This window comes from Pungitius pungitius, chromosome 3, assembly GCF_949316345.1.
Source record: "Pungitius pungitius chromosome 3, fPunPun2.1, whole genome shotgun sequence".
In the NCBI taxonomy this organism is placed as follows: Eukaryota; Metazoa; Chordata; class Actinopteri; order Perciformes; family Gasterosteidae; genus Pungitius; species Pungitius pungitius.
The window spans coordinates 6,304,107-6,320,952 of NC_084902.1; the positions used below are offsets into that span (position 1 = coordinate 6,304,107).

Genomic DNA, 16,846 nt, shown 5'->3' on the forward strand with positions numbered 1-16,846 from the left:
ACGTGGCACAGACGCGCACATATTTAAACTCACGCCCAACACACACACACACACACACACACACACACACACACACACACACATATAGTGCCGATGTGATGCAAAAACACACTTAAACATAGGGGCAGGAAGAGAGACACTAACACGCCAGTCTTTCTCTCTTTTTTTCTCTGTCCTTTACTACCTCTCTGTCACTGCACACACACACACACACACACACACACACACACACACACACACACACACACACACACACACACACACACACACACTCGTGGGACTGGAACTCTTAGTGGAGCCCACAAACCACTATTTGGCCCAGAGTGGTCATGTGATGTTGTGATCACTGGGGCCCAGGACAGAGAAACACTTTCCCTCCACACAGATTCTGGGTCAGTTCTATTGGTTCCCCATTGGTGGTTGATGTTATGAGGGGGGGGTTAATCAACTGATCCATAGTCAGGGCTCATGGGAATCTCATCCCACAGCCATGCAATAACACACCAGCCCCGTGTGGCTCCATGCCTTCCCCATAAGTAAAGTTTTTTTTATTTTTATTCACCCCCGCAGATTTTTCACATGTACTATTCTCTCAGAGACACAGAGCTGTGCTTTCCATCAATGTTTTTCTGATTTTAACATGGAGCGGATAGCAATAAACTCTTTGCTGTTTTACATCACCGTTAAGTGCTTTAACTTACTGATTACTGATGCCAATTATTCACACTTCAAGGACATTTTCCAATGTCCATGTAAAGGGCAGCATCTGATGATACCGAAATAAAGATAAATTAATCAATTAAAGAAACTTTGAGTTGGAAGGAAATGTACAAAAACACAAGGAACAACAGAAAAATTCTAGGCCCAATTACAGGTTTAATTATGAAATATACAGCAACAAATCTTGCACTGTCCAGTGTCGTTGAACTATCTCGTCAAAAGGAGGTGAGAAAGCTACAGAGGCAGAAGATAATTTGGTAGCTCTGAGGCGATACAAGAGGTTAACATTTTAGTACATCATTACAGAGACACATGCAACAGCCGGGAGAAGTAGCGCTGTCAGGGCAACGCTTTGGTGTTGCTGTGCGTTGTTGAGGTAGTACTCCGCTACCTTCCTGTTGGGGTTAGACCCCGTGAACCAGAGCTGCATGCAGCGGCCTGAGGTTTTGGAGTGAGTGGTGTAAAGGTAGGAATTGGACCAGATTTGCTCACACATGGACTTGGGAGTGGGGAAAACTTCGGTCCACTTCCTGCACTTGCTGCCATCAGGGCATCTGTTAACACCTGTATAATAAATTAAAAGAGAAATGTGAAGAAAAAAAATGTGGTTACATACAAAAATGCAAGCAAATTATTTTTACCTCACCCACTGGTCTGGGGTTGTGTGTGCGTGTGTGTGTACTTACCTGAGCTCCAGTCCCATCCCTTGTGCCAGTCCGCCTTGCAGGTAAATTCATTCTTGCAGTCTTCCCACCAACTGTGGCAGTCCTCCTTACACAATGGCACATCCAAGATACGCTCCTTACGCCAGCTCTGATCCACCTACACAAATATCTTTTATAATGATTGTTTATGAGCGACCATTTCAGAACACACTTTACTCTTTAAAGGAGTTGCAGCCGCATGATGTGTCGGTTGAGTAATAAAAGGTGTCCACAAAATAAACCCACATTACAAGGCCTTTTTTTAAAGGAGATAATATTATGCATGTGGATAAACTGTCCTGATAAGCCTTTCTTATTCTGCCATCTAGTGGTGCAAGTACACACATACAACAGAGACCAAGTGAACAATACACACTGGTTGAATCCAGGGTCCCAAGTGAGGCGAGCACTCATAGAAGCAAGTGTCCTGGGTGAAATGTTTCTTGCACTCGGGGCTCATGACGCCACAGTGGTTCCAGTTGAAGTTGTACAAGTACGAGGTGTCGTTGTGGGCTTCTATGGTGGTGTTGGCAGTGCAGCATGCATTTTCACGCCAGGGAGCACACTGGAAGGAGGAAAGAGGGTTCACTTTACGCGGTTGAACCAAAAGCCTTGCTCTGATGAGAGGGGAACAATTGAATCTCCCAGTATCCGCCTTATTCGATTGAATGTTCGTGGACGTTTGCGTTCATCACCTGGAAGTAAAGTTTTCCCTCAGGGCCAGGGTTGACTTTGTGGTGTTTGGCGTCCATGCACATGTTGAGTTTGTCCAGCGACAGAGCGCCGCTGGAGAGGGCTAGTAGCAAGGCCAGGACACGCCACATGGCTTTACAGCAGGGAGGCAGTAGCATGCATCAATGATTATGGTTTGATATATAAAAGTACAACAACTATAATCTGAACAAGAAGGAGTCTTGCGATTTGTCTTCATTTCTACAAACCAGAAGCATCTAAAAGTGTTCCAATCAAAACCTTCAGTATTTACATAAATTATAAAAGCAATATTTAATGGGTGTTGAAGCTAATGTGGCTTAATCACTTAACTCACATAAAATCTGATGGAAACTGGTCCATTTAGTCCACTGCAACATCTCTTATTCAGGTATAGTGCATTGTAACGCTTTACTAACCTTTTAAAACAAATTTAAAACTTAAAAAAAAGATCTTCCTTATTTCTTAATTACAAGAGGAAATCATTAAAAAACTTAAATATGTACCCTGCAAAGACTGTTTCAAATAATAATGCAGTTCTCCTGGAAGTAAACTTTAAAACAAAACGGTAAGCAACACCCAAAATACTTGTAAGACAATTTCTGTAAGTAACAGATTCATTACCTGGTTGGCTTCTGTGGTGAGTCATTCCTGAAGGGGTGAACCTTTAAATAAGCGTCTTAAGTCCAGTCACCTCTTACACAGTCCACAAGACCAAACGAGACATCTGTGCATGCGCATGTTTATGTCTCCAAGTTCAAAGTACGTGCATAGTGTCTGTGCTTTGGCCGTTTGAGATAGAGAAAAGGAATGAGAAAGAGGTTTTATTATATCCTTGCATATGGGGGAGTTGTCTTATCTCAAGGCTATCCGGTTCTTTATTACATAAACATGCACACGGGTTAACATCTGGTATAAAATGGCACTGTGACCTCCTGGAAGGCTAATTCAGAAGAAAAAGTAGGGAAAAGTAAAATACGATTTTGCCTCATGTTGAAGTTCTCCTGATTCACCAAAAAAAATTGCATTACAAGCACTTTAGAGTTGGTTGGTTAATATGTAAACTTGTGAATGTGTATGTGTAGGTGTGTGTGATTCTTAGAAGTTACAGAAGTCACGAGTCCACATTAGAAGAGACTTTAATGTCAATGTCTTTCATGTCAATGTGGCGTTTGATTTCATTTTTCATTTTTTAATTATTGCATGCTTTAGCAGCCTTACGTTATCACAAGATTTAGTGTTACATTCCAAATAATCTATGTAAATTGTTTTAGCCTTTGTGTTTTGCAAATAATATATGAATATATTAATATGGAGTTTTTTTTGCGATTTACTAGCTAGAAATATTTATCAGAAAGAAAATACATCAGGGAACATTACTATTCGTACACACGCAAACTACACGAACACAAACCTAAACATTGATCGATACATAATAATCAAACTAGATTTGTTGTTATCGCCACACCTTCCCTTCTCTACTGCGGCCACTCAGCCGGAACAATTGTGCAGGGAAACTCCACCGCGGGACTCCGGACACATTTGCCGGTGAACACCAGCAGTTTCCGGTAAACTTGTTTTGAAAATTTTGAAAGCTGGAGCGAGACGCTGGCAGGTACCCGGGTTGCACTACCCACGATTAAGCTTTGATGTACCAGTAAAATATCACATTTCATTCACGTCAATTTTGCGGAGAAGAATAGTGGGGTTAACTTTACACAACAGGAAGACTTTAAACCGCACACCAGCAACGGGTTACGTTGACGTAACCTCCATCGCGCCAAGTCGTGTCGGTTTTCGTGTCTGGTTGACCCTCATTTTAACACTATTATTTTATTTTCGGTGGGAAAGAGTCACACACACACGGACACACAGACACGGGCTTGCTGATTGACGCCTCGTTGGTTGTTGTCCCCGTGAGACAGACATGTCCACGCTGTTCCCTTCGCTCTTCCCCCGCATTACGGAGTCGCTGTGGTTCAACCTCGATCGACCCTGCGTGGACGAGACGGAGCTGCACCAGCAGGAGCAGCAGCACCAGACCTGGGTGAGCACCTCCGCCTCAAATGCACTCTTCTCCCCCCCCCCCCTCGCTCTCTCTTTTTCCTGCCCATGTTGTCACGCTGTCTCCGTCTCCACCTTCAGCTGCAGAGCATCGCCGAGAAAGACAACAACCTGATGCCCATCGGGAAACCTATTTTTGAGGTAACGTGTTGGCGGCGATGACTTTTTTTTTTCTTCCAAGATATAATCGCTGCTGTGGAGTTGCATCAAGCCACAGTGTGAAACAAACACTGGTAGGACGGCTCTCCCCCATTCATTCATGTCATCTGGTTTCCTGTGGCCGCAGGCGGGATACGATGAAGAGGAAGAGGAGGACGACGAGGACGAGGAGGACAGCGAGGAGGACTCGGAAGATGAAGAAGACATGCAGGACATGGATGAGATGAATGACTACAACGAGTCACCCGATGACGGCGAGATCAATGAGGTGCTTTCATTTTAGGATTTGTAGAAAGTCTCATTATTGGATAACTCATACACACATACATTATTTCTCTTCTTAAATGTTTTTTTAGCTGAATTTCTTCCCCCCCAAGCATATAAATCTGGTCTTTTTTATTTATTTACTTCTGTCAGGTGGACATGGAGGGAGCAGACCAAGACCAAGACCAATGGATGATTTAAGACAAATGACCGGATTTCTACTCTCCACTTAAAACATGACTGCCGACCCTTTTGTCTGTGACACAGATATATCTGTGTTTTATTTGTGGAAGCAGGATAATAGTATAGTTAAATCAAAGCTTATATCCCGATGTTCTTCAAAGGGAGTGAATCCAGCACAAAGTGTCCTGTTTTCAAGCTGCAGGCGGCCCCTGAAGGCCCCGGACGTTGTTGGACATCACTGTGAGTGCTTCTACCTGGCACATACGACCACACACACACTTTCACACAGAAAGCCCTGCGGTTTTGTAACCAGTCAAACACCCACCTACACAGTGGTGGCAGTAGGCATCGGCCTAGTTGTTTTCTAAATTGAACTTTGACCTCCAGCTGCGTGCCACTTCTCTCAGAGAACCTTCAAAAAGCTGACTGAGCTCGAGCAGCAGTTTAAATAGCGAAATAATTTGTTACCTCTGACTGATCGATACTAAGCTGTACGGTTCTGTTTCGTAGTGTTGTGTATGCTGCCAATCTTTATTTACTCATATCATACTCCCAGCTGAACCTTCATAAATGCTTATGAAGTGGTAATATGATCTGACAATTCATCAGTTGGTCTTTTTTGTTTTAACTTTGTCAAAAAAACAAGCCGCCGTTACTTTTGAAGAATGTCAATTGAAATATCGGGACACTCTTAGTGTGCATACAAATACTCTCCTGATGATCTGAACGCATTGCTTGCAGAGATTTTGGGTTTTAGTGCTGAAATGAACAACATGAATGAAAAGCCTTGACATTTTTTCTACTAAATTAAATGTTTTTTATGAAAACATGTCTTTCTGTTGTCTACATTTCAAAAACATGGTAATGTAACATGAATCCAAAGGGTGCATGTCAGATTTAGGTAGATTTGAAGTCTGAAAAATAATTTCAGGTTATAATGTCCACCATGGTCTTTGTTATTCAACATTTCACAAAGAAAAGATTTGATCAGGCAATGGTTAAATTTCACACCTGAAGGGAAACAGTTTAAAATTAAACTCGTACATAAAGGACATTTATCATGAGCTCTTTTTTTTAATTAGATCTTTGTTTTAACACATAGTATGCCATTATCTTTTCATCCCTTGCCACACAAAATGTATATCCGACTAGTGCGGTCTACTTGATTCCCTGGTACACCAGCTCAGCCATCCCGTCCCTGATGCCTTTGCTGTACTCTAGTGTGGCCCGGTGGACCTTCCACTCATACAGGCCGCTCTTGCGGATGTGCCTGAGGAACTTCGGAGCCCCGGGGAACAGCACGTTGTCGGCCACAATCATGGAGCCTTTCCCCAGCAGACCAGAGCCCTCCAGCATCTGTAACACACAGGGTCGAGGGAGTATCATTCAGCTCAGATGTTGAGAAACGGGCTCATGAAAACTCAGGGGACATATTAATCTTGATAGCATCCTATTATGTAAATGTCCTTTCTAGGGATTTATTCGAGTCACCTGCAGATCAGGGAGGTAACATTTCTTCCAGTGGTCCATGAAGACAAAATCCAGCCTTTCCAAGCCATACTCTGACCGCAGTTGTGGGATGACCTCATCAGATGGATTCACAATGAGCTCCACCTGGAGACCATACCGCGGGAATGTCTCAGAGGAAAATACTCTCCATATTTAATACGTGAGATCAAAATGTCCTTGACTTATCTGTAAACAAATCATGGTAGTTTGGTGCTTTTGTGTTCATGGAGTGAGATGGATGCGCAGTGTTCACATGCTTCCTGCTCTCTCACCGTGTCGTCGTCGAACCCCGCCAGCCGGATGATTTTCTCAGCGACAGCGGCGTTCCTCGGGTCCATCTCCAGGCTGTAGATGCGGGCGCCCAGGGGCAGGGAGCGGGCGATCCGCACCGTGCTGTACCCGCAGTGGGCCCCCAGCTCCAGCACAGTCAGAGGGCTCTGCTGCGCTATCAGCCGGTCCAGGATCTTCCCTACACGCCGAACACACGGTGTGTTATCCTGCTCCTGGACGCATGTCACATTGTTGTGTGAGGTGAATCGTCCTCTCACCTTTTTTAGGCCCAATGTTGCTGATGAACTCCACTTTGCTGCACCAGACGTCGAAGGCCTCGAGGATGCTGTCCGGGTCTCCCGGGGTGGCGTGAGTGAGAACGTACTGGTAAGCACGCTCCTCGCGGCTCATGCCAGTCATGCAGTCCCTCCATATTCTGACCAGGACCGCCCGGTAGAACAGCACAAAGTAGAAGCGGCATCTTATGAGAACTGTCAGCAGGAGGGGAATGAAGGCCAGAGCGATAGCAGGAGAAACCATCCTAGCATGTGCAAAGAAACAAGTTGTTCGTTTATTGTTCTGTAAGTGATTTAATTGGATTGAATCATCTTCGAACTTCGAAGGTAATACGGATAAGGAACAACTTTCTCAGTCAACAAATCACATCATATTGAGCTAAAAAGATATGGTAATTATTGTAGTCACATGATGCCTTCTGATACAGAGCATTTATTGCCGGTATTTAGTCCCAACTCTTGCTTCAACCTTCCATTAGTGCTGCAAGATCATTCAGCCAATTTATATTTCAGTCGGTTAAGTTTAATAATTACCAGAGTCACATAGTAGCTGTCCTTCGATGGTGTGACTCCACAATTCCCATGTGTTAAATGATCAAAGCCATTATTTAATTAAGTTACAAAGGATCTCTAACACACAGATAGTAAAGTATCTATCAAATGATCTTTTTGACATTCCAAATAAATGAAACACATTTTGAGACAAACCCTCTTGGTTCTGAATCGCGCAAGATCTACACTCTCCATATTCCTGTAGCCCCGGGTAACGGTCGCCCCCAACACAACATATAATCTGTTAATATAGATAAGTGCTTGAAGCAAAATTAAATATCTCACAGTACCATTAAAAAAACTCACCTGTCTTCTAAAAGGTCTTGCGAGCGCAGACCGATAGCGCCGGTGATCAAGAGGAAAGTGGCACTCCAGCCACATAAAGATGGAGGTGTTTTTGTGTGTGTGTGTGTGTGTGTACAAGAAAAGGTAAGAGGCCCGGGGGTATGAATAATTTAAGCACCACACGCTTGACAGTACACGTCCTGTAATTGTTTCCAATAACAGAGAGGCGGTGACTGTAACATCACTCTAACTCATGCTCAACAGTTTTTGGCGGTTTTGATAGGACACAGAGGCAGCTTCTTGTGCTGTAGATCACAGCCATATTGTGGGTAGAAGCCGAGACAGTGAGACGGCGAGTGTGGGACCTCTGACGTATCGAGTTAACAGGCGTGGCATCAGATTTCTGTCTTCTTTACGGAGTCATGATGACGGTCAGGAGATACAAATGATGGAACGGAATGTAAGATCATTGAATGTAACTAAATTGTATTTATTTTAAATGTATTAAAGTTTGTTTAAATGAAAGGAATATAAACCAAAAATGAAAAATACTCCAGTAGTAATGTTTGGAACAAAGAAATGTAACAAAATGCAAAAAAGTTCTTTCTTATTCACCTCACATTTCTTTTATGGTGTGACCGTTTTATGTTGAGTGACATCACATTTCATGTTTTATACCTGAAGTGTGATGACTCATAAAACGACTGAAGCTGCTGTAAAAACACAATGAGGCAATATAAATGTGTGTATGCTTCATGAATACAAAACGGTAGGTAGTATAAGAAAACATTTTTATCATTTACGAGTAACAATAAACTGCTTCAAATCAAATGTGATAACTTGGGGTGAGATCAGTACAAACCTTGCAATCAATACCAAACACTTTGACTTTGATTTAAGGGGTGTATTTTCTCTCTCCTATTTACAAAAAAAATACTAATATTGCTCTTTCTTGGAAGCATATCAGCATTTGCACTATTTGGTGACACTTCCTTATTATCAGTCATGGCGGATGCTTTTCAGAGCCAATCAGGAACAGTTCATCAAGAAAGTGGCGAGTTTTAAGATAATCAGATAACATCCAACACATCTGGGTCATTTGCATGAATCTAACAATCAGCAATCGAGTGAAGTATTCACTGTAAGTTGGGAACTATTTGTCAACTGTTCATTATTAAACGATGTAGCAATCAGAAGCACATAGCTACACTCTGCATACAACCGAAAAACAGCCTCATGGGGCAGCACTGCGGTGGTCGATGACCCCTCCGTCTACAGCTCTGGACAGGGCTGTTTGAGGAGAGCTCTGATGAACCTCTTCAGCTCTTTGTCCCCTCTGGTCCACCTCACCAGCCGAGTCAGCTGCAGCCTCCCCTCTTCAGCCTGAGCCAGGGCCAGAAACCATCCGCCCTGGAACCCTTTCACCTCTTTTCCTTCTTCTTGTGCTGGTCTCACGTCCATCTGTCCCTCCTCTAGGCCCCTGTCTTTGTTTGTCGTTGCAGAGTCCAAGCCGGGACAAGCGCAGGTGCCTCCGTCTTGCAGCCACAGAGCGCTGTGGGCCATTGCGCCTCCGACCCCCTCTGCTCTCTCCGCACCTCCCCCTGCCCACCTCAGGATGCGGCTGCGGGCCGTAGGCACCAGCTGACGGTCCCCTCCCACCGCCGACGCACTGCCCAGACGCATCTTAAAGGCTGCAGCGGAGACAGAATGCTAGTTAACAGGTGCCGTTTCAGACACATTGTAAAACAAGATCATCTGTTCTGTGGCCCATGTTGTTCTTAATTATAGGTATCATACCAAAAGGGGTATTCTGTGTTCTGCTCTATTGTCAAAATACGTTTTTTTTTAAGTTTGCATTTTTCGGGTTGCATTCTCTACAACGATTTGTTCTCCCCGTAAGGACTGTGGCAGAAGTTTTCCTGGATGTCGGTTTCTCCTTCAGCAGCCAGACTGCAGGCATCGCAGATGACGCTCCCTGGAGGGGGTAGGAAAGGGGGATTAGAGGACTGTGGGTGGGGATGTAAAGAAGAAATCCTAAAAAAGGTGGTGAGATTGTTGGCATTGAGTTGAAACTCCTGGATCAAGCCCTTTAAAAACAACTAGATACCAGCATAGGGGCAATAATGAGTGGACATTACAGCAATATAGTCACATACCATTAGGAAAAATAATCATTTTAAAAGCTTGTATAGTGCACAATTCCAATTTCAATAAACACATTTCATTGGTAAACTAATATTGTTTTAATACATTTTATTTTTTACAGACACACATATCATAAGCAAACCTTTTGATGAGTATTTCTAAAACACAACACTGATCAGTTTGTAAGAAGCTGGAAATTGTCAGACTCGAATCTGCATTGTGTAAAAGTTAAGAGTGAATGCAGTTCACGGTTAGAAAAAAAGGATCCTTCCACCGACCTTTCATCGCCTCCTCGTGCTTGACCTCCTCCGGAGTCCCCCCCTCCTGCTCTCCGGTTGCCGGGATGCACAGCTGGGTCCTACGCGGGAACCGGGTACAGTTGAACATCTCCGGCCACGGGAACCCGAACGCGTTCATCACGGGCACGCAGCCGTCCCGCACGACCTCGCACAGGCTCCTGCAGGGGCTGACCGGCCCGCCGAGCTCCGGCAGGCACACCGGAGCGAAGAGCGAGCACAGGAACTTCTTGGTGTCCCGGTGGCACAGCTTGGAGACGAGGGGCAGCCAGGCCGCCGACTGCTGCTGCGCCTCCCGCAGCGTGTCATGGCCGAGCAAGTTGGGGATCCGCATGTGCCTGTAGCCGATCCCGTGGCACAGAGACAGGGTGCTCGGGATGGGTTTGCACACCGAGCGGACCGAGGAGCTGAACCCGAGCGCGGGCGGCCCGAGCCGGACGGGAAGAGCCGGCGCGACAGAGGCGCGACACGATGCGACCAGCGAAACGAGGACGAGCACGGAAACCAACATCGTGTCTCCCCGACGAGGACAGAGTGAAGTCTGCTGCTCTGCTGCCTGGACTTGACCGGCATGTAGGTGTAAACAAAGGAGGTGTGGAGGAAGCGGTGGGGCGGGGGGGGGGGTTTAATGAGAGGGCAGGCGCCTCCCAGTCATCATCCCCACCCCATCAGACTGATGCCTGCCTCCACATTTAACGGTGTCACGCTATAGGGCACACTGCGCTTTACTTTACTTCGACTCGACTAATAGTTTATAAGCTTCTGCAGGGGGTTTGGAAACCTTGTTCGGATCATTAAGAAATCATAAAACTAGGAACTCGACATAAATAAATGTAGCTGTTGTGCGTTATAAAAGCAGTGCATTTGGCACTCTGTCTGTCATCATATTCACCCTTTCATCTTCTTATGGGGAAACTACCTCATGTGCACCAACATGCCTTCTTCTCCTGCGGCTATCTATTTTGGATCTTTGCTCAGCCTATTATGAGACTAGACATGTTGATGAATCCTTCAATAACAAAAGAAACATAGCTGAATTAACCTGTTACCACTGTCAAAGGTATAATGAGAAAGTTTGCTAGCAGGCTTTGTGACATTTAGCCTAAAGTGAATATCTTTGCAATATGTGGGGGAGTCCTGAGTACACCGGACACAGGGAGAATATACAAACAGTTCATTAGCTGAAGAACAAGCCTCCTCCCCCTTTGCATCAGGCCTCTTCACCTTGTCCTGCATATACTGTCCGTCTGTCCTCCAACTCCTTTCCAAAGAAGCCTCCTCATTTTTCTGATCTTTTGTGTCTCAGCCAGTTTCGTATTCTCGTCCTAGACCTGTTTTAATGTTTCTTTCAAATAGTTTATTCTTGGCTAGCTCCTTCTTTAACTTTCCATCTAGAGCGTTGTGGTTTGACTGCATAACTTTTATTATGAAAGTCCAAGCTCTGCTGTTTCAGCTGCCACCTCTGTCACCTCTGGTGCTCAACCTAAAGCTTCACCAAGTTCTGTTCTTTCAGGTGCAGGTCTCCTTTGAATTTCTTCTCCAGAGCATTGTATTTAGCTCGCCCTTTCAATTTGCATCGCCTCACATTTCTCTGTCTTGGCCAGATTCTTTATAAATGTATCCTCAAGATCTTTGCATTTCGTCTGCGAGGCTTCTTTGCTTGGTTGGAGTTTAGCTCTCTCTCTGTACTCTTGTGAACGGCATTGGTCCTGTGGCTCTAAACTGCTCTCTTGGACATCTCAGTATTTTGGAGAGAGACTTTTTAGCAGAGATTGTCTCTTAAATTCCTCCAGGTCGCTTAGCTGTGTGGTGAGATTTAGATCTCAGCGTTAGCGTGAGAATAGGAGCAATTTTCAGATAATACTCTTTTGAGGGAGCTCCTCATAAGCTTCCCCTAAGCTTGTTATAACTACCCCTTTTACATATGATTATATCATCTTAAAATAGGCAAGCGTTTCAAAAACAAAACAGTGCTTCAAAATATCACACCTCATTTGTATTTTACGTCAGTTGTCTCCGTCCAATAGTCTTATACAAAAAGTAAGCAAATGATATTATTTTGCACACTATTTACACTGCTCCTCACGTTTTAAATATAGTTTTCCCCCCCCTTGTACATAACTCACGTGACGGACTCCGCAGCTGCTTCACATATACCGGAAGTGGGCGTTGTGTCGTCACTTGCGAGCCACTGTCATGTGATTGCTCGTTCAACGAGCTGCTGTGGGCAGTAGCTTGCTAACTTCTTTTTTTTTGCTGAAGCATAATTTAAACCAACAGGAAAACATTCGTATGATTGTTGGAGAGGGTAATTAGGCCCGTTTGTGACGGAGCAGAGGGAAGCGGGGTTGTGTCGTGTCGCCCCTCGGACGCGGACATGGGCTGCTGTTACAGCAACGAGAGCGAGACCACAGAGCAGGTTAGTTAGCTAGTGGCTAGCCAGCCAAAACTCTCCCTACATATATGATAATTGTTATTAGAATATTAGAATATAAAACAATATTATCTCATTTTGTCGACGTTTCATAAATGAATGCATTTGGGCAACGTGTGGAAAGCTTAGTGGTCTTAAAAGTTTTAAATAGTAGTTAAAGTATTCAGGCGCCTGCGTTAGCTTGCTAGTTAAAGCCTCCGGAGAAGGCCTGACCTGAGGCAGGTTGGGGAGTTGACAAATGGATGATACACGTTGGTAGATACGGATGCATCGGAGGGCAAAGAAACATGATTTCGAATAAAAACGTTACCTCACGTCCGCTCACGCACAGTCCCTTTTGCGATCAGCAGGAAGTTACTTAGGTTTTTGATTCTTGAAAACAAACTGTTGTAAAGCTAAAAGTATTGCATTACTATTCAACTACTAATAGTTACATTCTAACAGTCACTCAAAAATCGGAAGTGATCGATGTGCTGAATACTTTGGTCATATGACCATAGCCATTTTTAGTTTCGATAGTCAGTTCGGCCTGTCCTCGTATGCAGTTTGGTACTAGCACAAATAGTTAAAGTAGATAGTTAGCCCCTCTGTCTGCGTCATCCACCCCTCAAAATGCTATTTCAGATGAAACCCATCAAATGAGTTGTGTTGTTGTGCAAATTTGTCTACGCTTCCTCCGATGGTTTATTGATGTAAGAATGGTAAATTTGAGTTTAGAGCATGCAAGAAGACGTGTAACAATATCGTATTGTCTTGTCAAATGCATCGCAGTGATTGGTTGTCAAGTTGATACCTGAGGTTGTTGTCACTTTGTTTGATCTTAAAATAATGCCTTAAATGTTCATGTATGCAAGGGAGAAAACACTCTTAATGGGTCACACACACCACTTCATTATCTTGTTTAATGTCATGCTTATTAAAACATGGTTGGTTTATGCACGTATTTGTCAGTGAGGCTATTTAATAACTACACAACTGATATCATTTGTGATATTTTCGTGAGCAGAAAGCCTTTATTAACACTTAATCCCATTCTGATCGACCGGTACTAGGACCCTGATGAACGTAAGCCGCTGATCCCCCACCCGAACCCTGTCAGCAAACCCCCAAATGGCACTGACTGGATCACTACGAGTGTCCCCTCAGCGAGGACGGATGAACAGGCCCTCCTTACGTCCATCCTCACCAAAACAGCACAGTAAGACATGGACCCGTAGATGAGCCAGATTCATGCATGTGTTTCCTAATAATAAGCCTTAATGGATGTGCCTTTAATAAAGTGCTGATATCTCTTCTCTTTAAGGAATATTATTGATGTGTCAGCAGCTGACTCTGTCATGATGGAGCAGCACGAATACATGGACAAAGCTCGGCAATACAGGTATGTGGGTGAGCAGTAGTGTAATACATTTTGTGGAAGTCTGTGGCAGTTTTCTTTTTGGTTTTCTTTATTTGTTTAGAGCGAAGGTGTTCTCAACTTGGAAGATGGTCAAAAATAATTTGCTGAACTGTGCATGTAGTTGGCTATAAAGAAAGCGTGTGTGTTATAGTTGTTAGAGCCATAGCTAATGATAAAAGTCAGGAGCTCTACAGTGTGTTTTCTGATTATACTATATCTTACTCGTGGAAAGATATTTTTTTCAATTACTTAAATGCTCTTAAAAGGGGAGTTTATCCAAAGGCATGATTTGGTTGGTGTTTGCTCAGTTAAATTTCCCAAGAGTTAAACTGTTCTTACACCAACCTGACAATGCAAGAAGGCGTGGGGAAATGATTACATAAGAATTGAACATTAAACCGCAGATACAATGACACCTAGCAGCAGCTGTGTTTGGTCTAAAAGGAAGGTGCAGAGATTAAACTGCTGGTTGTCAGGACACAACAATGAGGTTGAACAGTCAAGGTGACAAACTGCGTTCACAACTTCACTCTGGTGTTTTGTTTCAGTACGAAGCTGGCCGTATTGAGCAACAGTCTGCCCCAGAAGAAATCCCTCGCGCTCCCCTCGCTCACCAGCCAGCCCCACCAAGTGCTTGCGAGTGACCAGGTGCCATACTCCGATATCCAGCAGGTAATGTCACAGTAGCACACATGGAAGATATGTTTGCCTGTGTTTCAGTTGTTGGTTACATATAGCATCAGATAGATACTTGAAAGCACTATGTGTAGCTCTGTGGTATTTCAGTTTGTGGGGGTGTGACTAAATGTGACTTAAAAATAGATCTTAAAGATATCAAATCCAAATCTGTTGTTGCTATTTTTGTCCACCTAGTAGTCTCATTTTACTATGCGTGTATTGGTAATTTGACTAATTGTACATACCCATGAACTCTTCTCTCTTGCAGGTATCCAAGATAGCAGCTTATGCTCACAGTGCAATTTCTCAAATCAAAGTGGACGCTAAAGAAGAACTAGTGGTCCAGTTTGCCATTCCCTGATTCTGCGACCCTGGCGCACACGCTGTTCGTCCCATCCTGCTCTCTCTGTGTGTGACTTCTGCATCCTCACCCTCCCAGCCCATCCATTTTATTAAAGCCTCTTGGTTCTTGTGCTCCTTAGCTATGCCTCCAACTGCTATAAAGACAGAGACAATGAAGGATTGCACCCTGCCGCTGTCTTCTAGTATGCTTCATGTCCGTTACAAGTTGTCAGCATGGCCGATGGAAGATGGTCGTCTGTAGATGGGCCGTGTGTGTGTGCTCTCATATTTACAACAAGGCCTCCTCTCTAAGTGGATCACAGATTTTGTCAGAACCAGCCGTGGAAAAATCATCATCATTCAACTTTCTTGGTAAATTGCTCTTTTAAACGGTTTCAGGGCCGTCTCGGTATTTACATTCAGTTAGTTTCCTCAGCCTTTATACTCAGGCGGCAAGGGTGGCTTAGCACCCCAGACTGTGGTGACATTGAACAACGCAGTTTATTCTTGTGAAGAAGAGCTCTATGATGTTTGATCCAATACATCCCACCATAATCTGGTGTCACACGGCACCAAGATTCATATCTCAATAGAACCTGAACACAAAACAGTAAACTAACCTGACACTGTAGTAATGTTTAAAATCTGACCGTGGTTATTAGTCATCTGGTGTGTTATGTCATTCCAGATGAAATCTACAGGTAGATCATGAGTTAGAGGACACTGACTGGTGTCCATGCAAACACAAGCAGGAGGGCCTCCTGACGTCGCAGAGCGGAGAGGGAGCTGTCTCGAGATACAAGTTGTCGGGTTTTACAGACAGTAATGTGTTTTCTAGCACTAAACAAAAATGAGCAGGCAGACTCTTGAAAGAACATCCCAGAACTTCCCATATTTAATAGCAGTGGAGGCGTATAGATGTGGAGAGGGTGCAGTGACAGATTGTATGTATGGATGCCGCCTTGGACAGAATATTCTTATTGAGTATAAAAACATGATGGATTGTATGATCTTCCTCTTTTAGTAGAGTTGATTATCAGTAATTGGCTAAGATCTTTTGGCGGCGAATAAATGTTTTTATGAAATGCAAGACACCTTTTTAAGGACTGCATCTGTTGGCTTTTAAACAAAGCTTTCTGCTGCAGATTGTAATATGATTGAGTTATTCCTTTTAATCAGAAACTAACCATTGTTGCAGTGTGGGTGAATTCTTAACAATCTATGTACCACGGCAGATAAAATTATCCGAGACCTTTTTGTGATTATTTATTCGTGTATTTGCTCTTCGGAGGAGAGGACATAAGTGAGCGTGTGCAGGGAGCGAGGTGAGCCGCTCTGGAGCCTCCAAAGGGATGATCTGCAAGGTTGTGATCAATCAGGCACACGGCCAATGTTTTCTTTTTGCAATGGGTACTCTGCATTTCTTTTGTTTTGTTTGTTACTCATGTGTTATACTACCTGATATGTTTGTAATATCTTAGGCTAGTACCAAAAAGTTTTAAGGATTATTTTTGTTTGGGTTTAATTAATTCATTAAAGATTTTCAACCTAACACATGTGTCTTATACAATCTTACATTCATATGCTGTTATCAGCAAAGTGGTAGATTCAGTAATGAAATGTCATTAATGTTAATAACTGGTGTGCTAAATTGTGATACATGAATAATTTAGGAAAATATTACAGAACCCAAATCCATGTTTGAAACAATATTACAGAATAGATAAACTCACTGTCACTTAAATCATCTGCAATAAATTGTCACTTGTGTACTCTTTATTTATAAAAAGGCCTGGACGATCCAACAATAAAATAAGGAAATAACAAAAAAAAGG

General features: G+C 43.6%; 5 protein-coding genes across 6 annotated transcripts; 2 read left to right on the plus strand and 3 right to left on the minus strand.

The window, feature by feature from the left end:
- Positions 1 to 836: 836 nt before the first annotated feature.
- On the minus strand, positions 837 to 2,920 carry folr (folate receptor). Its single transcript, XM_037465362.2, has 5 exons — positions 2,760 to 2,920; positions 2,120 to 2,250; positions 1,801 to 1,989; positions 1,407 to 1,542; positions 837 to 1,284 (listed from the first exon to the last, which is right to left on the minus strand). The coding sequence occupies exons 1-5, from the start codon at positions 2,782 to 2,784 to the stop codon at positions 1,010 to 1,012; spliced, it is 756 nt and encodes a 251-aa protein (XP_037321259.2). The 5' UTR covers positions 2,785 to 2,920; the 3' UTR covers positions 837 to 1,009.
- Positions 2,921 to 3,621: 701 nt separating this feature from the next.
- anapc15 (anaphase promoting complex subunit 15) lies at positions 3,622 to 5,632 on the plus strand. 2 transcript variants are annotated; one of them, XM_037478969.2, is made up of 5 exons: positions 3,622 to 3,703; positions 4,061 to 4,182; positions 4,281 to 4,340; positions 4,486 to 4,626; positions 4,776 to 5,632. In XM_037478969.2, exons 2-5 carry the CDS (start codon positions 4,063 to 4,065, stop codon positions 4,821 to 4,823), a joined length of 369 nt encoding a protein of 122 aa, XP_037334866.1. In that variant the 5' UTR covers positions 3,622 to 3,703; positions 4,061 to 4,062; the 3' UTR covers positions 4,824 to 5,632. The 2 variants fall into 2 exon arrangements, with proteins under 2 accessions (XP_037334866.1, XP_037334857.1); XM_037478960.2 differs by having other exon boundaries at positions 3,631 to 3,750.
- Positions 5,633 to 5,963: 331 nt separating this feature from the next.
- Positions 5,964 to 7,124, minus strand: tomt (transmembrane O-methyltransferase). Its single transcript, XM_037472404.2, has 4 exons — positions 6,863 to 7,124; positions 6,587 to 6,783; positions 6,297 to 6,419; positions 5,964 to 6,161 (listed from the first exon to the last, which is right to left on the minus strand). The coding sequence occupies exons 1-4, from the start codon at positions 7,122 to 7,124 to the stop codon at positions 5,964 to 5,966; spliced, it is 780 nt and encodes a 259-aa protein (XP_037328301.2).
- Positions 7,125 to 8,244: 1,120 nt separating this feature from the next.
- Positions 8,245 to 10,751, minus strand: sfrp2l (secreted frizzled-related protein 2 like). Its single transcript, XM_062561614.1, has 3 exons — positions 10,141 to 10,751; positions 9,613 to 9,692; positions 8,245 to 9,409 (listed from the first exon to the last, which is right to left on the minus strand). Exons 1-3 carry the CDS (start codon positions 10,667 to 10,669, stop codon positions 8,990 to 8,992), a joined length of 1,029 nt encoding a protein of 342 aa, XP_062417598.1. The 5' UTR covers positions 10,670 to 10,751; the 3' UTR covers positions 8,245 to 8,989.
- Positions 10,752 to 12,317: 1,566 nt separating this feature from the next.
- Positions 12,318 to 16,563, plus strand: lamtor1 (late endosomal/lysosomal adaptor, MAPK and MTOR activator 1). Its single transcript, XM_037468005.2, has 5 exons — positions 12,318 to 12,577; positions 13,645 to 13,790; positions 13,896 to 13,973; positions 14,540 to 14,663; positions 14,938 to 16,563. The coding sequence occupies exons 1-5, from the start codon at positions 12,536 to 12,538 to the stop codon at positions 15,028 to 15,030; spliced, it is 483 nt and encodes a 160-aa protein (XP_037323902.1). The 5' UTR covers positions 12,318 to 12,535; the 3' UTR covers positions 15,031 to 16,563.
- Positions 16,564 to 16,846: the final 283 nt, after the last annotated feature.